The sequence below is a fragment of the Leptinotarsa decemlineata genome, unplaced genomic scaffold (assembly GCF_025532065.1).
Source record: "Leptinotarsa decemlineata unplaced genomic scaffold, Ldec_3_MD MMD2_tig00000576_RagTag_RagTag, whole genome shotgun sequence".
Lineage (NCBI taxonomy): Eukaryota > Metazoa > Arthropoda > Insecta > Coleoptera > Chrysomelidae > Leptinotarsa > Leptinotarsa decemlineata.
In genome coordinates, this window is record NW_027412551.1 from 4,582,086 (window position 1) to 4,607,603 (window position 25,518).

The 25,518-nt window shown below is 34.2% G+C and overlaps 1 protein-coding gene across 1 annotated transcript in view; it reads left to right on the forward strand.

Moving 5' to 3' along the window:
- The window catches only part of LOC141481928 (uncharacterized), a 259,495-nt gene extending 234,436 nt beyond the window's left edge, over window positions 1-25,059 (forward strand). Inside the window, exons 4-5 of the mRNA XM_074174302.1 lie at window positions 22,953-23,198; window positions 24,891-25,059. Of these exons, the coding sequence (XP_074030403.1) occupies window positions 22,953-23,198; window positions 24,891-25,008 (364 nt within the window). The 3' untranslated portion in view covers window positions 25,009-25,059. The remainder of the gene's footprint in view (window positions 1-22,952; window positions 23,199-24,890) is intronic.
- The last annotated feature ends 459 nt before the right edge of the window (window positions 25,060-25,518 follow it).

Genomic DNA, 25,518 nt, shown 5'->3' on the forward strand with positions numbered 1-25,518 from the left:
TTCTTATATGTATATGTGAGATTGTGAGATTTTCACTAAACATTTTTATAAAAACGCAACACGCGTTGCGCTATACAATAGCTCCTTCAGGCGTGTACGTACTAATTAGTCAGTAAAGACACGCCTGAAGAAGCTATTGTATAGCGAAACACGTGTTGTGTTTTTGTAAAACTGTTTAGCGAAAATCCCACCAAAAGATGCTGCAAAAATGTTTGACTACACGTGAAACAACTTTCACAGAACATTATTATATTTAATGGTGGTATGTCACAAACAGTTCGCGATGCATAGTAAAAAATAATTCCAACCAATCCATTCAGGGAATATTTTCTCGTTTACCAAATCGGTTGAGATATCGCTGTACCATATAGCGAACAACGTAACTTATGCAAATACAGAACTGCGAGGTTCTCTGGTTCTTATATACAGAAAAACGGATGGTATTTGTCGTTTGTTCTTTCTAACAGTTCCAAATGATGCCTTTCGAGCAGATTCATCATGAGAGGGTGGCTGGTAAACCAGTTATCGAAAGTAATATTTCGTTTAGTTCCAGACACTGGTTCAATCAAACGTTCGACTATATCTTCCGGACTATTGTTTTGCCTGCAAGGCCCATCTGGCTGTGTGCCAACGTAAACCTCCATGTTCAAGCAATAATTAGTTTTTGCATCCACAAGTGCAAAAACTTTCAAACCATATTTTGCAGGTTTCTTAGGCATATACTGAAGGAATGACACTCGTCCCCTGAATGGCTCCAACTTCTCATCAACTGTTAGATATTCACTGGGTGAATAGTGTATTTTGCAGTTATCAACAAATTTTTCAAAAATTCCTCTGATGGGTGCCAATTTGTCAATTTCTTTTCGCTGTTCTCTATTATGTATATTGTCAAATCGCAAAGACTGCAACAGGATATAGAATCTTTGAAGGGACATTGTCGTTCGAAACAACTCAATACCACTTCCATCAGTATTCCAGAGATCTGACATGTTTTGTCGGTGTGCTTTATATAACCCTGTCAAATAAAGCAACCCCATAACTGCTTTTATTTCCATTTTATCGGTCTCTTTTACCAAATACTGATGGCTCGTATTATATTTAGTTGCTTTATTTCCTAACTTGACGTTCGTATATCGAACTATGTCATCAAGCATATCTTCAGTAAAAAATAAAAGCCAACAGTCGATAGCGGTCTTTTTTTGTCGGGCAATTCCTTTCACGCCAGGTAAATGAATGACGATGTTTTCAGATCTAGTTCTAACGTTTCTCCTGTTTGGAAACTTTGCCCATTTCGACTTGTTTTTATCCAAAAAATACCTGTTACCATCTCTATTTGAATCTGCACCATTTCGTGAATCATCTGTAGATGACTCTTTTTCTCTTCCTCCATATTCCGTATCCGAATCAGAAATAGCATTTTCCAATTCTTCTTCTGCATGTACTGTTCCTTCTTCAGCATATTCTGTTTCTTCTATTGGGTGTTCTTCACCTCTTCCAGCGATTCCGACTTCTTCTTGCATTCCATCCTCACCTTCAGAATTACTGCCAATGAATAAATCATCATCATCATCAGAACTGGCGCCAAACTCTTCCCATAAATGTTTGAGTCGTTTTTGTTTCTCTTCGTAACACATTTTATAATAATTGATACTTCTGAAAAACTATTTACGAAAATTACCAATTATACTGTGCACACAACTATGGAATTTACCTTTAGGTCCGATGACACAAATAGTTACACCAAAAGTGTTCCGGGGTATAACGTACCCGAACTGCACTTGAAGAAGTCTCACGTATAACTGAGAATTCGGGGAGAGCTGGAAATGTGTCATCCCTGGAAGAATATGTTTCAACTACAGCTACTGAGCACTAGAGGTCTGTAGTTTGGTTAGTTTTTGCTGAGGAGCTGTGATTTGTGGTTCTGGGGTATGACATACCCCTGAACACTAATGGAGGGTTAAACATTATCAAAATTTAGCAACACTTCTCACGTATTTCCCACAACATATCGTTTTTGAGGTTTGCAATATTACGAAACATTAAAGGTTATTGAAAAAGTATCATACAGAGATGAATTGGCGCAGTGTTAGTGCACCGACTCACGATCAAAAGGTCGTGAGGTCGATCCCAACCTGGACCAGGCATTTTTCGCGAGACAATTAATCTAGTTGAAATTGTAACGTTACATTGCTGACGAATTGTGAATAGCCATGATGCTCTTTAGGTGGCTCGGGTAGTTATTAATATTAACATACCCAGAATACGGGGCTAATGACCAAGAAGTCGATCCCATTGACACCCAAGAAAAAATAGCATCATTTACAATACTCATCATAAACACAATGCAGACGAACGAACCACTTGATATCCTGAAACACCCTTCTCTTCAGAGCCACTCACAGTTGTGAGGATATTTTGAGAGGGAAGATGTTACTTTGATTCCCTTCACCCCACGAGCTCCCCTTCGCTTTAGTTGATGGTACTTACATTTCACTGACAAGTAATTGTGCGTAAAGTTGTAGTGATTTACGTAACGAGTCCGGAAAATACTGTTTTTTTTTAACGAGTAGATAAAGTTCTAGGACGAGTCGTGGGAAAGTCCAGTAAGTCTCGAGTCCATAAAACTGCTTTCGAACGTGTTGCGTACATTATTTTTTCGGCATCCGCGTAGAATACCAAATTGTTGAAACAATTTGGTTTGGAAGCTTATTAAATTTTTTCATATTTTTTTATTTTTTGCTAATTTTTGTTTTTATTCTTATTTATTTCTTCTCACTCTGTATATTGATAATTTTATTCGTTTTACTGTATTTTTATTTCACATTTTATTCAAATCATCTGAAGGAACAATTTGTTCAGGCCAGTCTCAACTCCCTCCACTGTAGGTTAATGGACTGACACCTATCAGAAAACAACTACTCCCCTGGCTAATACCACGAAGGGCGTTGGATTATGTCAGTGTAGGATTCTTCACTGAAGTTATTCCTGCATATGCTGTTGGCGATTCAACTGCCGCAATAAATTGTTTCTTTAGATGATTTGATTTATAACCAGGGCAAATTTCGGATATGCGATTGGTTACGATGACAAACATGTTGTTTGTTGTCCGCTTCAGCCTAGTTGGAGGAATGATACACTGGAGGAATTCGATTTTCAATTATCGGAACTCATTGATTTTATTTTGCACTGACGAGTGGCCAAACAGCCTATTGCGGTAGTTGTATTGCCAACAGCATACGCAGGAATAACTTCAGTGAAAAATCCTGCACTGACACCCAGCGGATATAATCCAATGCTCTTCGTGGTATTAGCCAGGGGAGTAGTTGTTTTCTGATAGGTGTCAGTCCATTAACCTACAGTGTAGGGAGGTGAAACTGGCCTGAACAAATTGTTCCTTTAGATGATTTGATTTATAGCCAGTCTTCGAATATACCACTGACTGTCACGTTTTATTGTTTAATATAATTGATTTTTCAGCTATTCATTATGATTTCAATAAATTGATGGATGTAATGATTCCCAAAACTGTGAGTATCAATAGGCTGAATCAAATATTTTCCTTTTTTGTGATTCACGAATAACCTGTTATGTGGGGTATAGGATGGCCGTAAAAATAAATATTTCCCTTACAATAAAGGTTTTCTTCAATGTGTGTTTTGGAATCTGCTATTTTTACAAGCAACATGTCTTCCTTGTCGTTCATTAGATCAATTGAAATTTTGAATTCTGATCAGTATGCTTTCCGTAAGTCTTGCTATACTGTACAAGCAGTTGTTCATGTCGTAAGAAACATTGTCTACGTCTTTGAGAATGTTCTGCGTAGCAATGTAACCCTGTGTAACTTGAGCAAGGCATTCGACTGTGTCTCTCACTACTTACCATTTCATAAAATGATTGAATATGGTGCAACGTATATGAATGGTGCATCGTCTGATATGGTGCAACGTCTGGTTTAGAGCCTTCAGTTAACAGTATTCCACAAGAATCTGTCATAGGACCTCTACTATTTATAATTTTCATAAATTACCTTTTCTTTCAAGTTCTGTACCATAGGGTCGTTTATGCCGATGATATATCTATTATCAATCATAAGATACTGCATAGCAGCATGGGGCGGAATGTTTACTAATATATTGGGCAACGTACAAGTCACTCAAAATACAATTATTAAAATAATATTCAAAAAACATAGACGATTCGATACAAAGCAGTTGTACAATGATACCAAATTATTGAATATCAGAAGTTTATATGCCTATCACTGCCTCATCTGGATGTATTCTAACCTGTCTTCGTTCAGCATTAATAAGACAACAAACACAAGAAATGTTGAGAATCAAAATATTAATATACCTCTATTCAGGAAAAGCCATACCCAAAGAACACTTTTATACTTGGGACCCAAGCTATATAATGCAATACCTCTAGATATAAAGCAAACACGAATTTTTAGAAATTACAAAATGCTCGTTAAGAAATTTATTGAAACAAATAGTTCCTTAGTGAAATACTTATTGCAAAACATGTAAATACTTGTCTTCCCTTCAGTTTTTCGAAACAAATAACTACTAACGAAGTATCCAATCTCCAGTAATATATGTCAACCTGTAGACACTAATCATCAATTGTTTAAATACTAACACAAATGTATTGTTGTGATCTGTCGGAAAACTTATATAAAAACTAATATGTATACCATGACGAAGTAGGAATAGAGCACAAAACAAGCCATACTGCGCTTAGGTGACTATTTCTGCTTTGAAAAGTAATATTGTATTGAAATTGTGATGTAATTTTGAAGATGAATAAATCTGAATCTGGATCTGAATTTGTTCATACCAAAATTTTGTGGAAATTTCTTGAATTCAATATGGAAAAAACGCAGGGGCTAAAGAAAAACTGCCCAAATACTTGGTATAACTTTGAATGACTTCCTGAATTGGACTTGTTACATAAAATAAATGAATATGAAACTATCCTTTTTTTCATTCGCATATTAGCACAGGACGATTCTTTGGAGAAAATCTTCTTCTGCTAGAAAGATATTTATAACACAAAAAAGTAATAGGAATGATGTCTAACGTAAGATATCGTGACACATGTCACCCATTGTTCAAGGAACTGGGAATCTACAAAGGAAGGAAAAAAGCAATTAATTTCTTCGCAACTTTCCCACATTTGTTTTAATGAAGAAATCAATTTTCTCCTGAAAATTTACCCATAAATCTATGGATGGATTTAAGTCAAATAAGCAAATGAATGTCATCACGTACTGTCATCGATGACATGAGTAGATTCAACTCATTCGTGACGTAAAAGCTTAATGTTTTAAATGAATTGAGTGACTTCATAATAACAGGCAATAATAACATCGAGTGAAATTCACCTCTTTCGTGTGATACATTGTGTTACAGTCCTGTGAATGAATGTTGAAGGGATCGACTATACAACAATGAAACATTAAAATGTTCAGCGATAACTTAAAATTAAGAACATGCAATATACAATAAATTTTTTTTTCAAGTTTAGACTTCAATATAATCATTAGTATAAGAAATTAACAAAAAATTAATAATAATTGTACAAAGAAACTTTCCCTCGGTTATCTTAAAGGTGCGATTTTGTTCCATCCTTTACATAAAAGAGGATGTATGCTTCTCCACTCACAAGCGACTTTGGTGAAATTGGTGACACGTGTGAATCGTTGTATTTGTGCCACGCGTCAGAATACGGGTGTCTGCAGTATGCTGTATAATATCGTTTGTTTGAAGGTGATTGACAATGTTTCATGATGAATTTCACTAGTTCGGACTTCCATTGTCTACTATATAAAATGATTTGAAATCCCTGAAACAACTAAAAATGAATAATTTAAAATGAATAGCTGAAAATAATAATTATATCAACCAAAATAAACCTGAAATTGAATAATAGTGAAATAAAATACAGGTAAAAATAGAACAATTGAATAAATAAAAATAAAGAAATGAAAAAAATTAAAAAAGAAAGAAAATAAAAATAAAATAGTGAAGAGATTCCAAGTCACGTTAGTTCACGACATTTCGATTGTTAGTATCTACAATCGTCTTTGGGTGATGACTGTCATCACCCGAAGACGATCACTAATAGCGACCTAGATGACTAGGTAGATTAGTTTCGTATTTTCGCATTTATGACGATGTATCTCTGTAGTTGTTCGTAAAATAATTTTTTGCTGCGAACTGGTTTATTTTGGGTAAAAAACCTAGGAGACATTTTTTGTTCAAAATGAAACAGCCTATCGGAAATAGATTTTTAAATGATAAACAAATGATAAGACAAAAAGTTACATTGAAAAAAAATTTTGGGGTTGCGTTTTCCACCCCTTACAACCATGGGGTAAACCAAATAAATTTCTGGCTAAGTGTTTTTCGATAGTACAAAACGTCAGGTTGATTTCGAAATTGTAACTTTTTTAGTGCTTGTGAAAAAAACTGTTATGTAAATTTTATGTACCCCCTTTATGGGGCTGTATCTTAACAAGGGATGCTCCAATGAAATTTCTTTATATGAAAGATTCTATCTTTTTTTTGATGAGGAATCACCTCTTTGAATATTTTACACTTATTCAGTTACAGCCTGTATAAAGGAAATATCTCCCAGTGACCTATCCACCTTCCTGGAAAGGAAGATGACCTAGGAGGACAACTCTTCGGGAGGATGTACAACGTGTCGCATGTGGCCTAAGTGCTGTGGCAGATACAGATAAATTCATTATTTCGGTTACTGTACATATTTTTAAAAAAAGCAGAAATATATCGAATGTAAATTGTCATTTGACATTCTTCAACGTGAAAATGCCTCCCCTACTTTAGTAGAAGAACTACGTTTGTATGGGGGCAGAGATAAGTCATTCAATGTGTAAGAGAGAGGGCCGATTATGGCGTCTTGGAAATCAACGTCATGTTTGAGGTAGCAATTTGTCAACATAATTTCTAATTTTGTTGCATTTTTGAGGTTTCGATTGGAATAATTATCGTATGTGACCTTCGAGGTCGCAGTTTGTTTACATAATTGCTGTTTCAAACATGACGTTGATTTCCAAGACGCCATAATCAGCTCTCTCTCCTACAAATTGAAAGATATATCTTTGCCCCCATACGAACGTAGTGCTTCTACTTACTTTCAACCTCCTTTGAATGATAGATACAACCCTCAATTTTTTAAACGGGAAGTATAGGTTGGTGATTTATTACTTCGAAGGTCTTTTTATTCTCTGTTCAAAAAGGTTATCGCTTTTTAGTTTATTGCAACAATTGAGATAAAATAAATAAAAATCATGTGGTTATCAAAATACGGTAAAATACACTCCAAAACTAAAATGTAATGCAAAACGTAATGAAATGTAGAATACGAAGAAGAAATATGGATGCTAACGAAGTAGATGTTCAAAATGTTCACCGCGAACGAACATTATTCAACATGAACAAAGCTTTCGACTGTGTCTCTCATGATATCCTTCTTCAGAAAGCTCTAAAGCTTTTTGAATCTTACCTAAAAAATTGCTATCAAGTTGTTGAGGTCAGCAATGAGAGGTCAGAGTTGAAAACTAACATACATGGTGTCCCACAGGGTTCGTTCCTTGGACCGTTACTGTTTATCATTTACATTAATGATTTGCGCCAATTTCTGTTGCCGGAAAAGTGTACTTTGTTTGCTGATGATACTACCCTGATTACCTCTCACTATGACTATCAGCAACTACCGATGTTATCACTGGCGTTACAAGAAAAAGCCAAATATTGGTTTCAGGCTAATAAGCTACAACTTAATGATAGTAAAACTCAGAATATCACACATTTTCTACAAATAATTCGCTCATGGAGGACAATAACGTTAAATTATTGGGAATAACTATTGATAACAGACTTGGCTGGAATTGTCATATTGAACAACTTAGACATAAACTTTCTAGTACGCTATTTTTATTTCGTCAATTGAAGAGATATGTTAATCATGATACACTGAAAAGTACCTACTTTGCACTTTTTCATGCTCATATGAGTTAACGTATCATAATGTGGGGTAACTCCTCAAAGTCACTGCAAATTTTTTGACTACAAAAAAAGGCCCTGAGAATAATTTTAAATTGTAATAGCAGAGAACATTGTCGTCCTTTATTTGTTCGCTTCAAAATTTCATCGCTACCTTCCTTATACATATATGAGACTCTTATAGAAATACATAGACAAAAAAGAAATTTGGTACCACAATCTCAAGTACATTCATATGATACAAGACGATCAGATTATATCAGAACTCAGGTATAGGCTTACAGTCTCTCAAAGAAATTCACCAGACTATCATGTGTATAATATATAACCATCTGATATCAAGTCACTCAATATAATTTCCTTTCAAAAAAAGATAAAAAGTTTTTTTTGCAGCACTGCTTCTATTCAGTGGTTGAGTTTAAAGAATATATGCAACATCTTGAAGTGCCTCTTTGAACACTCCTTTCAGATCCCATTCGCTCGACTCTGTTTTCTCAGAAGTGCTCTGATAAATATCATCACTATTTTCATTTTTTAGATCAGAATGATCATAAATATACTCAACGTGGCAATCTTTATTTGTCGCTACTATGTCCTTCTAGGTATTTTAATATATTTTTAATATATCTTTATGTATTTTTAACCTAACTGACTTGCTATAAATGTACTTTTGTATATAACATAGTTAAATAAATATTCTATTCTATTCTATCAGGCGTGACCGACCTAATCGCAAGCGTTATTCGTTTTTTTACGTCATTCAAATCTGAAGGTTTAGTTTTCTACACATTGCTCTTTACATATCCCCATAAAAAAATCTAATGATGAAAGATCACCGATTGGGGATTATTGTATGGAGGTATTTTCGGACATTAACTTGGTAATGTGGTGGTGCTCCATCCTGCTGAAACCATATCGTATTCACTGGAACTTGAGGATTTTCTGGATCAGGATATGAATTTGCTAAACTTGGAATGACATCATTTTGAAGCAGTGCCAAATAATTATCGCCATTCAAATTGACCTCAATGAAAAAGGGACCAACGATATGGTTTCCTACAATCCCTGCCCAAACATTTACATTTTGAGTGTATTGCATGTGTTCTTCTCGCATCCAGTGAGTATTTTCCGTTGACCAGCAGCGGCAATTTTGCCGATTAGCATGACCGTCAAGAGACAAAGTACACTCATCAGAAAACATTACGTTTTCTTATTGGCTGATATTGTTATCCAACATGTCCATCATTTATTCACAAAAATAAGTTCTTCTATCAAAATCACCTTCCATGAGCTCCTGAGTGGGTATCATTTCATAGGGATGCATTTTATATTCCTTTAATATGTTTACTATCGATGTATAGCTAATAGTGAATGTAGTGGATGACTGTCTACTCGATGTATGTGAATTTTCCTCAAACTCAAGCATCACATCTAATTTGAGTTCATCACTCATTGCATTGGCAGCTGCTTTTTAACCTGCCCCACATGACCAAACTTGCGAAACTGCTTCTCTATTTTGCTTATTGTTCCTTGAGATATGGGCGGTAAATTATGAAATTTCTCATGAAGCTACTTCCTGTTGTGTTCGAGTTTCATTTCCGTAACCAATCATTTGTAAAACTGTTGTTTTACGCATTTTCGCATCTAACCATTTGCCAGACTTGAAGTTAACGATTTTCAAACTTAAATTGAAATACTGACAACTGATATTGTACCTAACATACAAAACAAGTTGACAAGGCGTATCAAACTAACGTTGCCACGAGAATTATTTAGTTTTTCAAAGGATACTGTCTCAAAAGAACATGACTATGGTTTTTGTTTACTTTCTTATTATCAATACCTCAACATGAAATAAGTTTTGAGTATAACTTAATGAGTTTTTCTATCTTAATTGTTGCAATAAACTTGAAAACAATAATATTTTTGGACGGGGGTTGAAGGTAGGGTTACCATTTTTCCGTTGAAGTATGTCAAATTATAATTTAAATTTGACGTGTTTCGGGATTTTGTTAAAATATGAACCGTAACCGATCGGATGAATTTATTCCATTTGGCTTTTACACACTGTATAAGCTTGTCGCAAGACTCAACTGTGTAGATAAACAAGAATTTAATAGTTTGATTTTGATATAAGTATTCCTAAGAACCATTCTGCGACAAACAGGATGTAAATTATTTAATGCAATGAATTGATAGGTCTAAATCAATTTTTAGTTTATTTCAATTTTTTCAGAGCATATTAATGAAAGTTTTTTATTGAAACATTTCTTATAACTATTGATTCATTTGTAATAACTTTCAATTATTGGGCATATTCGGTTTCATTCTTCCATATCGAGTACAACGATGTGGGAATTTATAAACCAACACAGCTTGTATTCCGACATATAGTACATATTTTATATTTGTGGCGCAATTTATCAAATTGCGGTTGAGAAATTTCCTATCTGAAGAGCAGCGGCCGTCACCGCACACGTAGATTTATGTGTTGAATAAAAAGATAGCAGGATGTAAAGTAAGCCATGAAAAAACAATAGATATTTTTCCAGTGGTTGTTTGTCCAACTTTCAAAAAAAATATGAGATACACAAGCGGATAGCAGAAGCACTTTTCAACGGAATATAAATATATTCACGTGTTTCGAAGATTATTTTTCCGAACTGTTTTCGGCCAACGGGATAACGAGATTTATTTTTCCGTCCTGTTTTCGGTCAACGGGAGCGGTTGAGGTTATTTTGTATGGATTCGTAAGCCGGACCTTTGTAATACTTTATCAGGCGACGGAGAAGTGAAAAATCATTTGAGATTCGGGAAACAAAGCTTTTGGCTTTCTATTTCTCCATCTTTATACAAAAAGATTGTGAGAAAAATTAATGTTGAACGGTTTTATTGAAAAAAAAAGATAATAATGATGTAGAAAATGTATTAAAAACTAAAAAATTATTCGGCAGCAGTCATCACACCACTCTCCTCAGCAATCTACGGTATTGATCAGTTCAAAAAATAATAAAATCGTTGCACGTAGTATTTACATATTTACTCTGGTTACACTACGACCAACGATTATTATTTTTTTATATGATCAATACCATAGATTGCTGTGGATAGTGGTCTGCTTACAAAGACCTTCCGAATAATTTTTTTAAGTTTCAGTACATCTACTATTCTACTACTATTCTACTATTCAAGCCCTGTTATTTGATACCCATATTGAGGTAGTTGTAAAACAATATCTAATCCGCCATTCTGTAGTTGCGGTCATCTTGGATTAACAATGATACAGAATTCATTAAATTGTATTGTCATCAAAACTTAATATGTGTAGTGAATATCAAATCAATCTGTCAACAGGAAGAGGGTCAAACTTCAGTTACTAAATTTGACCCAAACAAACAAACCAACAAACAGGGCAAGCTAAATTAAACCGTTTGAAAATGTGGGAATCTTCCAAAGAGAGGAATGAAGTGATCTCAGATACAAAGTGAAAGAAAAAGTTCTCACTAAACAGCCACGTTCATATAAACATTGAATTACACGAAAGAAAAATATCATTACGTACTGTCATCGACATGAATTGATTAAACTCACTCCGTGAGTTTAGCATATTAGCATATTCAGTGTTATCCTTTGTTTAGCAGACATAAGAGACAATGTTTCCAACATGTATTCCACAGATGTGCGTTGATTACAACTTAATATTGCCCTCATGAATGTACTGCAATAGTCAAAGTGGGGTGCTATTATTGATTTATAAATTGTTAATTTTGCATATTCACCTCCAAGATATTTAAAAGTTGTCACCCTTTCAATGATGACATTATCAATATAAAGATTCAACGGCAGCTGTTCATCTTGCAGTTGTCTCAAACGATATTTCGTAAAATAATATCCAGATTTGGTACTGAAGAGCCCCAAGGCAAGTGTTTTACGGCGAAACATCGATATCTACCAGTGATGATGACAGTGTTCCATGTAAGTGAAATTTTACCTCTTTTACTATATTGTGTAGCAATCCTGAGTATGGTATCTGATTCAAGTCTATAATGACTGGAATACAAAATAAATGAAGAAAAGTGTTTGTATAATTTAATGTTCATATAAAAGCAGATGTTTCAAGAGGGATTTTTCTTCCAGTTTGTGTCTGGTAGTTACTTCTTTGCATGATCTACACATTTTTCATAGACTTCCTTTTTTTTCATTGCTTTCTTTCTTTATTTAGAATTTTTTTTATGAAGATGAGGGAAGTAGAAAGCCAAAACCTTTCATTTCCAAAAATTATTCTCCCCTAAAAATACCCCTTTCATTTCATTAGTGTCTAATATGATATGAATTGATTTGAAATTCCTGAAATAATCTGTAAAAAAATGAAAAGATTAGCTGAGAAATAACAATTATGTTGAGCAAAATAACGGAAATCACAATGAAATAAAATACAATACAGTAAAATACGAGAAACAACCAAAAAATGAAAATTGGACTAATAACACGAGATGAAAATTAAAAATTAAAATATTCCAAACCAAGTTACTTCACGATGTTTCGATTGTTAGTATCCACAAACGTCTTCGGGTAAAAACTTCGAAACGTCGTGGAATAACTTGGTTTGAAATCTTTTAATTTTCATTTCTTGTTAATAATATTTCAATTTTCGTCTCGTATTAAAAGTTAATTTTTTTTCATTTTTTGGTTGTTGCTTGTATTTTATTGTATTGTATTTTATTTGATTGTAATTTCAAATTGTAATAACACATTACCCTATGTGTTATTACAGGTCATAATCTACCTATATACCAACTTACATTAGAATCCGTTGAACTGTTCTGGCGTGAAAAAGTAAAAAACTTAAATAAGTATATTACATTCATCCCTCCTCACAAACTTTATAATATATGTAGGAGAAGGATTACCAATGTATTTCATTCTAATCTTTTCAGTTTTTTTGGCTGATGCACTCAGTATTGTATATGTGGGTATCTATTGATTGACTGACACTTTTATATTAACGTACACCCGAAGCTGCTGAACCTAAATCTTGAAATATGCAGATAGCTTCTTTGTATAACGTAAATAAGCATCAAGAAATGGAATTAGGAATTTCCACCCCCAATGGGGAAAAATTGGGGTTTAAAAATTGTGTTGAATTTCGTCAGTTATAAAGTTGGAAACCTGAAGTTGTAAAATAAAAAATATTGTAACTACATATATGTTTAAAATAGTCTGTCACGAAACTTTCTGTGACAAACAAATTCTACGCGGGCAAAGCTGCGGACAACCACTAGTTGTTTTATATCATTAAAAACGTAAAAATGTTTATATGAGATATTTGATGATTTGCAAATGCTAGTGGTGAAGAAAAAAGTGATTGAAACATAGGTAGTTAGTTATCTGGAATGGTTCTCATATTTGCATTTGTTCTACCACGGACTAAAATGTATATGTCAGTTAACCAGCTGTAGTACCTATACAAACAACAACTCTCTGAAGTCTAAACATGGGCGAGATAAGGATCAACGAGGTCTTACCTTTCAGAAAGCTGTCCTTAGCGAAGATGTAACATATGAAAAATATGAATTCATGAAGTGAAGTTCACTAAAATAACTGATGTAGAGTTATCGTGTTCAATAACGCCCAAATGAAAATCGGTCGATTGTAGTGAGAACACTGTAAAGTTTCAAATTGAATTTGACGATTCATTTTGCACGACACTGTCCTACTACCTAAGAGTTCTATATAAAAAAACATTTTGTTTTCATTCATCACATGAGGTGAATCCTACTGTTATTTGGTGGGAAGTTCATCTTGACTTGTGGATCGAATCCATTATCACTACGCTGATACTGAAAGTATGGGAATCGCTTCGTCAATGTCACCGGAACTTGGCAGGAGGTTGTAATTCCACTGTTTTACAAGCGAGAAAAATGTTCAACCTAATGACTTGATGCTCGAACTTATTCGGTTCATTTCCATTCAGTTCCCCTTTAATGGTGTGAGAATATAAATGAGAGTTTGTTTGCTTGAGTAAGTACACGTCAGAATAAATTTTTCGACTGAATATCTGACATTGGGTAGTACATAGAAGAATAGAAAAGGCATAATTTCATTCCCGAATGTTACTGTAATGAAAGGAATAACTTACAATGGCAATTGTATATCCATAAGGTCATATCCACTGGGAAACCTGCCTACCTATTCACGAAACTGTCCTTTAGAACCGATGTACATAATCTAAATTTGAGATTTAAACATCTCTTGACTGCACCTAAACATAAAACTTCTTTTTTTCGAGGATCTTTTTCTTATAACATTACACACTTATATAATCGGCTACCCATTGAATTCAAATCCCTATCACCACTTAGTTTCAAGAAAAATTTGAAGAGATTCATGCTACAATCCGGTTCTCTCCTTTTATAACAGTTATCAGTTGACACCTATACATATGTTTTTACAATAAATATGAAGAAATCATCAAATTTATCATCATATTTGTAACATGATTTTCCACACATAGAACATATAATTTTCATTTATTCGTTTATTGCCTCTCTTTTCTACTTTTCTTCTGCTTCTTTCCCTTTTTTCTTTTTTTTTTTCTTTTTTCTAGTTTTAATTAAGCAAACAATGTGTATTATTATAAGTTATCTCTTACTGGTTGGATGGAAGAGCAATTTCTGCCTTGATTCGTCATGCGCAGACGTTGAATCCTGCCATTTGTTAGGTTAGATTAGTATCCCTTGTACTGAGTAACCTTTCAATAAAAGCATTTATTATTATTATTATTAGCAGGTAGGTAATGGCTCATTTAGAACACACCTAAATTGTGGCGGCCACTTCCGTATGAAATTAAAGAAATGATCAGATATGTTACATTTACTATAATAAATATGATTTCATGAATAAATTCAATTGTCCAAAAGCCAAAATAAGTGAATTTTCTCTCCAAATTCTCTGTGAAATAAAACTAAAAATCATATTTTCAGTAGATTTATTGTTCAAATTTTGTGAGTTGGTAATGAATCTAGTTATATTCGTGAATCAACAACCACTTGTTTTGAATATAAGCTGTCATTCAGTATCTCGTAAAAACTCAAAATGAATGATAACTATCAATAAATTTCTGCAAACCCACTAGATATTCCGAGCAAACAAATATTGCGATGAATAATTTGCTTCCAGCAAAATCAAGAGAAAAATACAAATATAATTTCGAAAAGTTTATGAGTGGAAGAGGGAAGAAAAAGATACTTCTGAATACTACTTCCTGTGTCTAAGATACGCACTAATAAAGGATTTTCGAATATTTCAACGGGAGCGCTCCCCTTCAGTGTGAAAGAAGCGTTTACATATGAAAATTACGTTTTAATCACCGTTTCTCCGAACCGCTTTCATGTTGTAGATATGCAGAAGAAAATGTTTTTCGAATATTCCAACTGGAGCGTCAACCGCGGGAAAAAAGGCGCGTTTCATCATTCTTTCTCCGTACCGGTATATTTTTGGAGGCTGAAATTTTGTATGTAGGTTCTTTTTATGTTCCAGATGTGCAATAAAAAAAATTTTCAACTATTCCAAGTAAGACGTCAGCGACGGGAAAAAGGCGCGTTTATAAAATTATCTTCAATATATCCTTTATCTTATCTGTCCATAATGTGATCAATATGGCCTCTCACAGCATGTAATTTGAATGCATATTTCTGAAGATATTACAGATTTGAAATGCAGCAGTACCGAGCCAATTATATGTTGCTCTTTCGAAAGTAACCTTTGTATTGTCTAATGATATGAACAAAAAGCTGTGAACGTTGTTTATAAAGACATTGTGTAGCATATTCAGTATCAGCATTGCACCAGTGCGGAACTGGGTCGGATCGCTAATATAGCAAATGGAAGAGGGGAAATTTCACCAACATGGAACACTCTCATCCACATTCTAATTGATTTCTTTCTTTTTTTTGAAGATTCTCATATTTTTTATATGAAGATGGAGAAGTAGAAAGCCAAAACCGTCCTTTTCCAATAATAGCTTATGTTTCTGCGAGCATTCAACATTCGACTTGGTGCTACACCAATAGAAACAATTGAATAGGTTATGGAGTTAAGAAATTCTGAATTTCATCATTTAGTGTCAGAATGAATTTTGTAATTCATGAGCCCTTTCAGCAAATATGTTAGATTGTGAATAACACGATCTGAACATGATAGTTTGAAATTGATGCTAATTGAAAAAATCAAATGAAATTTGCACCATTGAGAAGCAAATTATTCAAAAGAAACAATTCCATTTAATTTTTCCAATCTCTTCCTATTTTCAACATTTTTTATCATTGAAAAAATAAAAATGTTCAACTACTCGTTTCTAAATTTTCAATATGAATGGTTAGACAAGTGTGTGATGTTACCAAGTTTGCAAAAAAGTATTTGAGGTCTAGTGTGAATTCTATTACCAAAACACTTTTCATATGTAAAAAATATAATGATCAATGTTTTTTTTAATTTTTAATAATAATAATAAAAATAATTGACTTTATTAACAAAATTTAGTACAAGATGTAGTAGGTATGAATAATACAGACAATTATCAAATGGTATCTCCTACATTTTTGTCAAAAGGCAGAATTCAAGTTCTGATCTTGTCATTTATTGAGTAACGCAATCAGAACGTACTCTTCCATTCAACCATACTAAACAAATTGAGTTGCTGAAGGCGTATTGCTATTGTCAAATATAGAAAATAATCATGAAATAATTCAGATTCATTTAAGTAAATACATGAATTGAAAGATGTTCCAACCTCACTTCAATATTTTAACACAAAAACACTCAGTATTGAGAATTCTATCTTTTAATATTTCAAGTTCATAGACATCAACATTGATCCGATCACAGGATATGGAATATAAAACAATCTCCAAATATGCAAACTTGGCACAGATTGCATGCTGTGCATTTTACCTCAGTACAGTGACCGGATCAAAGTCGCAATGTCAGGGTATAATTCTTTATAAATATTGAGGGAGGTCAAGATCATGGATCATAGTTAACAATTAACAGTTAACAGTCAACAGACAGTATTCATTTACGTATCGATTGGGTCATGAAGAGAAGGAGATGTGCTGCATTTCTACAGCACATCTCCTTCTCTTCAATCCTGCTGGGTGGCAGTTTAATGTAAGTTTTTTGATTGTTTTAATGTATTATTTTCTTATTAACATTTGAGTTTGAGTTTATTTAAAGTATTTTTTTTTCGTTTCTTTTACAATAAACATTTAATTAAGTTTTAAATGAGTTCTTTTATTATTTGGATGAATGAATGAATGGGTGAAACAGCAAATAAAAATCCTCTCGTTAATAGCCAAGCGAGTACTGAATTGCGACACTATAATAGCTAAGAAAACTATCCAAAATGATTTCATAATACAAAAAACATAGCACCGGCGTGCTCCGAGATTCAATTCCTCGTTTTCTGGAAAAAGAATTCAAACCTCAAGTTGAAAGTGTCATCTTGGTGACTTATGTTTTGAATTATGAAAGGACTGACCTGTTACTTGATGAAAATTAAAAACATGTTAATAATCAAACAATTTCCACAGACAATTTTTCAATTCCATGTTTTGCATCAACGAAATATCTTATATTCTCTTCAGGAATCATTTAAGAAAATAAATTGATGGATGTAGCCGTTACTACGTGGTGGGAGACCATAAGGAAAAGAGAAATGAAAATTTCTTTGTTTTTTACCACTTTTAATTGTAACTAACGTTACTGCAGTTTTATCCTATATGGACATTCTGAAACTAATACAATAAACTTATTAGTTTGAGAATGTCCATATAGGACGAAATTGCAGGAACGTTAGTTACAATTAAAAGTGGTAAAAATTATAGAAATTTTCATTTCTCTTTTCATCATTTAAGAAAAATTTCATTGTTCCAAATGTGTTTATTCAAAACGTTTCTAAAACCCCTTCGTTTCCTAACTGAATGCTATCCATTGTGAAAGACATCACGAGTGACTACTAAATATTCCACAAAACTAAAAGCGATATAAAAATAATGACTAGCAAACACAAATCTAAAATAATAACCATTCGACCGAATCCATGGATATGAGTGAACATTCAAACTGAAATTATTATAAAGAAAACATAAACTCGCGCCATCAATAACATCGCGGCCTTTTCATGAACAGTAATAATTCATTGAAGCATATTTCGAATAGAAAATGGTCGAGTGAGGGCTGATTTGTTCGAATATATTCAGTATCAAAGCACTCCACTAACATTCAACTTTCAATTCCATTCTACACTACGTTTTTACATGGATCGAAATGAGCTACATAAAGAATACGAATGCCTGATGATTTATTCTTACTATGACATGATTTTATGTATATATTTATTTGTCCGTTCAAACCTGATGGCCTATGGAATACAAATTAAATATAAAAAGGTTTTCAATAACAGCGTTTTGATTTGTTATTATACCCAGAACTGTAGATGGCTATAGTTCAAGTAAACAATATAGTGCAACCTACCTTCCAACTGCTCCCCTTCAATAATATAGTTAGAGAGCTGACTAATTTCGTTTTTCAGTTTTGCTTTCAACGCACTCTTCATGATTTTATTTTTTGAAAATTAAGATTTTGTTCATTGTTTCGAAGCCTGTTATTTTATCAAAACACCTATATCCATATATCCAAATTTATACCGTCTTAACACATTCTACTTCATTTTTGTCACTTACTATTTCCAAGTGGGTGAGAATAATTAAAAATAAAGTTATAGCTGTATCTGTTATCTGTGAGTGGGTGAGAATAATTAAAAATAAAGTTATAGCTGTGACTGCAGATCACTGGAGGTAGATCTGGTATCTGTTATCTGTAGAGTAGGAAGGGTGAGTGTAGATTCACAGCACTTAGGACACATGTGACCCATTGTACATCCTCTCGAGGACTTGTTCTCCTAGGTCATCGTCCAACCTGACCTTTCCAGAAAGGTGATGAGGTCACTAGGTGATATCTCCTTAATATTGGCAGTTGTAGGCCGAACACACACTCTCTTTGGCAACCTTGAGGTGTCTCGCGGTGGCCTCCACGAAGGTTTTTGAAGGTGCAGCGATATTACTGTCGTTGCGCGGCTTCTTCAACATTCTTGGGGTTTCCTCCGTGGAGATGCACAAGTGAGGGAGCTTTCCTGCAGGGCAGCCGGTTCCTTGCCTTGATTCAAGGCGGAGCTCTTGGCGCCCCCCCGCAGGACGTACCCTTGCTATTGTAGGTGATCTGCTATGTCCAGCCTCATTTCAAGCGGTAGATTGGGGTGGACATTGCTGTTCATCCCCAGCCACCGCCTTAGATTGAGGTGAGCACTTCTACCCATTCTCGAGATTGGTTTTTGTTGTTTCTGTTGTTTCATTCATATGTGTTCCCACTAGTAGCAAGGGAAGAGTTGGTCACCTCTGGCAGAGCCCCGCAGAGGAAGGCTGATCACAATGAGGTTTCGCCCAGTTCCTCAAGGGGATCGTTCGTGACCGCATATCACCCTGCGGCCATTCAGCTGTCGGCACGATTCTTTACACCTTAGCTTGGGTAGGATGGTCCACGGTGGCATATTTTGCAAAGGTCACTGACCAGGAGTCCGGCGACCCCGTCCGTAAGGCCACATTGGATTCCCGGATAGGGCCTCCAGTCCCCTGGCCGTTCTCCTATCCTCCACCTGGGGCCGCGCCCGATAGGTAGCCCAACCCACGCGCACTGGAGGTAGATATGAACCCTTCATATATTCTGCCACCCGTGCTAAGTCGGGACTAATCATTAGTAAATATAAATAAATAAAGACGAAGTCTTCAGTCGAACAAATTGCAGTCACAAATAATAATTTCAAATGAGCATTGACATTGTCTCAGATTTGTTCTTTTTCAGTGCCAGTAGGATTATTATAAGGGTCATATTTCATAAGGGAAAAAAGTAAAAAAAAATTAGAAAGTGTACTATATAATTTCCTTTCAAGCAATCCAAATGTCAACCCTGTCGAAATTTAATTGGAGAATTTCAACTTTCTGTTTGAGAATATTATTCAGGAACCAATTTTCTGTCCTATCAAATATACCTAGAAATATTCATTGAATAACCTTTTTAAAGGATCTGACTGAGAGAAGAACATTCAAAAAGGAAACAGTGCAAACTATTCCATGGATAAAGAATATGTAATTATGTGTCACGAAAAGATGAAAGTGAAAGTTCCTGAGTTTGTAGTACTTTCCGGATGCTTTAGAGGAATGGACAAATCGAAAATTTACCGAACAGATTGATACAGTGAAAGACCGTGAACACTTTATTGTAAAACGTTAGATTGACCGATATTTTCGCCAGATAGAACATATAGATATTGCATTTCAGGGAAACTCAGCGACTGAAAAAGAAATTGGAATAAAAGCAAACCATAAAATTCTTTTTCGCAATCCACATCGTTTCGGTTCAAATGGTAGACTTTGTCGTTTTTCACTTACAGGTTTATGAAAATATAGGGAATAAAGATCCATTGGGGATGATTCTTATTCTGTACGATATCTGATAGTATGTATTTTGTAAATGGAGATATCTCTTTGGTGAATATGCAGTGAAAATATCAGTTTATTTTTGAAACCATATATTTGATAATGAATTCTCACAAATCGCAGGTTTTCATATACAGTGCGACAATAAGTTATGTGAGCTATTTCATCAATATTTGAGTACCTCAGTCAACATGAAACTGCCTTAACATTTATTGCATTATATTTCAATTTGTGTGTTAATGATGTGTCCCTATCGGTATGGTAATCAATTGGTAATTGACAATTATATTCCTTCGACAATGAATAATATACTGTTTCCAATTATGTCAAGAAAATGATCTACCTTTTCCATAAGCATACCATTGGTGGGTTGACAAAAAATCCAAACTCAAAACCTCCGATAGTGTTAAATAAACAAATAATTGAAATTGAAGCAATATAATATCGAAAAACTATCTACTGAGCATTGCACCATATATACAGGATGTTATGGCAGTATTGAACTGTAGGTACTCCATCATAAGGGTAGTGAATTCGTACTCTTATTTCACTCATAACCTTTGACGATAGCCATTGACAAGCTGCGATAATACTCACCATGACATTGAAATACCAAAAGTGAAACCTGAAATACTGGACCGAGGAATGGAGTTCAGATGAAAACCATGGTTATTTTTGATACTTGTGGATTTCACTGGCTTGAAATAAAAAACAAATCAATTAGATGTAAAGGGCAAATTACTACATTCTTCCAGGAATGTAACTGTTTATGTAACATGTCTGGAACACCTCGTATCATCAATGTTGGTTGAAAAATACACTTCCTTTGGATGACAAAACAATTAATTGAAATCACACACAAAATCAATTCAAAAACTGAATGACAGTTTTTGTACATATAGACAGAAGACTCAATCATTGAATATTGAAGATAAATGCAGCTTCCCGAGAAGATCAGTTGCGAAGCTAAGCTTCGACATCAACCACCGAAATTATTTTTTTGTATTTCACTGCAGCTTTCACTGCAAGGCAGCTAGGTGAACTTATGACCCACCACCAGACAGCGATGTTTCGACCCGCCTCGTCTCATCAGTGGTGCTAGGCTGAAATACTTCACTGTTTCAAAAAGAACAAGCCTGAAAGTGAAGGTGATGACATCCCTAATAAAGACGCCATTTGTGGGATCGACAAAAGATATTTATATCCGAGGATTGAATTTTATTTGGTATACTTTTTTTTCAGGTCAGCATCCTTCCTTCTTTTCAAGCAATTCTTCATTGTCAGATTTCAACTGAACTTAGGCGTGTTCATACTGATTCAATGTAAACACCTAAGAAAGCTATTCTATAGTGAAACACTATTGTAAAGTTAAACACGTGTTGTGGGTTTGCAAACTGTTGAGTGGAAATCTCACGAATGAGTGTTACTTGAATATTTTATACACGCTGCTTATTTCAGTATTCTTTCAGTTTCGTTGGGTTCTGTCATCAGAATTTTGGCGCTGTACCAATTCATCACAGTACATCATCTTTTGTCAAAATATGCTCTGCTAATTTGTATTGTCTCATACTTCGGTTAAAAATATTATCTGTGTGGATTTTCTAGTTCTGAAAGATCTCGAGGTTTTACCAATGTATGTTTCATTACAGAGGTTTTTAGTGTGAATATTCTTCGGGTTTGAAGGCCGTGAATTTTTGGAATTTCTTCCTGACGTTTCGCTGGCGGGAGTGGCTAGCTCCTTCAGGGGTCGACTAGATGACTGGATATTACTGCTGCGTAACGCGTATTTATGCTAACTCCGAACCGGATATAATAATGTCAGGCAGACAATTTCGCTTTCTGCTTCGATAAGTTTGTTGGGTATTGAAATGGACACCAATATGTCTTGGCGACACAGTCATGTCGCTGGAATTGCAAAGGCTGCTTTTCAGAAAAGTCATCTTGGCTACTTCGTGTGACATAGAGATGATTCCAAGGTTAGAAATGGTGGGGAAGGTTCTGAAATCGGCATTGAACAACTACTCGTACAGTTCTGGGAAATATCTTTCTCAGTTACCTGAAAAAAAAAAATAAAAAAATATGAGAAAGGTTTTTCAGAAAAATCAAACAACCACCTCACTAGGTACCTGTGAAATTTTTTTTGAAAATGGAAAGATATGAAACCCCTAAAACAAATTCATGTCAAAATCGCAGTGTTTACGAAAATTGAATACTGTATTTTCATGAAAAATACCAACCAAAAAAATAAAAGGGCGCGAAAACCAATATTTGGTATATAACTTGAATTAACACCATCGTTATGGACTTAAACCAACAGAATGTCAAATTGTTACGCGATACACAAATTCATACAATTTTTGTTTTACAGAAGTGATAACAAAATATGGAATTGCTGGTGGGTTCTGAAATGGTTCTCAGGTTGGAAGAAGAGTCTTGTATATGGCCCACTTGGAGCGATACCCATCATCTGGCCCAATAAGCTTTGGCTATCTTACGTTGCAGGAAGCCAACTACTAACCTTGGCCTGTCTGCATTTGGTCCATTCCCTAAACAGTAGAAAAAAGAAGACCAGAAGAAAACATCGCCTCCATGTTGAAATTGAGAGTCTTGAGAGGTATTATATATCTTATTAGTTTTTTTCATTTCAGTTAGCGATGAATGCTAATGCATTCAGAATTTTTTTAGGTGAGACCTAATTGTGGTACGTAAAAGAAAATTGAATCATCAAAACTTATTTTTCCTCATATACTCACACTATTGTGGGTGATTTTGTGTTCGTACTTCAAATTAGAAGAGTTATCATCCACTTGTAGATCTCTATGTCAACTGCAATTAAATTTGATAAAATAGTTGGCAAAGGAAGGTTTTGGCTTAATACTTCTTCATCTTTTGGACTAAAAATATGGGAAACATCTGTAGGAAAGAAGGAAGCAAATAATTTCAGAATAAACCCTTTACATGTATAGTTACTTTCAGATACAAACTTTGAGAAGAAAACTTCCCGAAATAACCACTTTCATAAGAATGTCAAATTACTTTCGGAACAACTACTTTCATATGAACAATGATCCCTCTTTTTTATTCTTTTTTCTATTTTCTGAATTTCATTACAAGATCCGCTCCATTCATAGCATTACAACTCATGTTAAAATGATGGTACGTAATGACAGTCATACGCTCATTTCATTTAATCCCAGCCATAGGAATCTTGTCTAAATTGAAAGGGGTATATTTTCGAGAAGGGGTATATTTTCGAAAGAAAAGTTGTGACTTTCTACTTCTCCATCTTCATACAAAAATTGTGAGAAACTTCCGTGGGAAGTAGGAAGGAAATATGTGTAATTGTATAAAGATGGAGAAGTAGGTAGAAAGATTTTCAGTTTTAGGTTCGTGAAAATATTAAATTATGATTTATATTTCATACATGTTAGCAGTACTTTTTTCCATTCAGTTTTCTTCTTCTATTTTTCTCCGAATTATGTTTTAATGAAGCGTTCAATATTTCGCTAGTGGTTAGGTTAGGTTAGTATAGGTTAGGTTAGGTTAGGTTAGGTTAGGTTAGTGGTACTTATAAGTCTTCTGAACCTTAATTTAAAATTATTGCTTTACTAAACCTCTGTGATTTACTGAAATTTTAGGAAATATGGTGTCGAAATATGCCTATTTTATGATTTCTGGAAGGATTTTCATCCATAATTTCAATTTTTCGTATTGTTTTTTTGTCATATACCCATCAAAAAATAGAAACGTTTTTCTAAATAAATTGATCTTACCCAAGAATTTTTCTTCTCTATTACTCTATAATTTCTGGATTTGTTCATTTATTCACAGCAATATTTCGCGATCTCTATATAGTGTGATAGATATTTACTCATGAAAGTTACTTTTTGCATGATCTACACATCCATGTATAGTTAGTTATTTTCAAATTGATTACTTCCTTCCTTTCTTTGGAAGATTTCCACATTTTTTGTATCAAGATGAAGTAGTAGAAAGCCAAAAACTTTACCCATATCTTATACTATTACTGTGAAACTTTTTTCAAAGAAAAAGTTTTACGAGTAAAATAAAAAATTCCCTCGTAAACCGTTGCAAAAACTTACCTCTTTTTCGTAGACCAGTACTTTGCGAAACAAAAATGGTTTCGAATTTTTTCATTTCATGATAGAGGGCAGGTTTTTTCAAATTCATACAACTCAATTTCGACATAATATATGAACTTACTCCCTTTTGGTTACTCATTCAGAGTCCCTACATATAAAATAAATCGTATTATTACCTTTAATTTTTTTATTTCTTATTTCAGCAGTAAGTTCGAGGAAGTGACAGACTGTCTCAACGACGAACTTCCAGAACCCATTCCAGGAAGCAGCCATTCAATTTCCGACAGTTTAGCAGAGCAAGATACAATTCTCGAGATATGACCAGAGCTGCATAGGCCTCCAATTTTTTTTCAGACACATTGTTGAACAACTTTTGACCCAATAATTTCGTTATGAATAAAGACTATCGATAGAAGATAAGTTGAAGAAAAGTTACAACAAACAGATTGCATAATAATAATATTTTCATTGTGTAGGTACTGAAATACACAAAGTCCAAGGATACGAAAACTGCAAGTGTGTTGTAAAAGAGATTCAGTGTCAGGCGGCTTTTAGTATGAATTCCATTTGATATAATAGAATCCTTATTCTGGATATCTTCTGTGAAGATGAAGAATGTGAAAGAGAATATTTTGCAAATTTGTTTGAATATGTATTTGATTCAGAGGCAATGATCAGAATTGTACGTATACTCTATTATCAAAAAATAAAATCCAAAACTCATCAATTATAATTCATCGTGAAAATCTGGATCTGAAACTTTTATTCTCAAAAAAATAAATAAATACAACTGAATCACAGCGGAATATCAATACCCTCGTCGATGCGCGC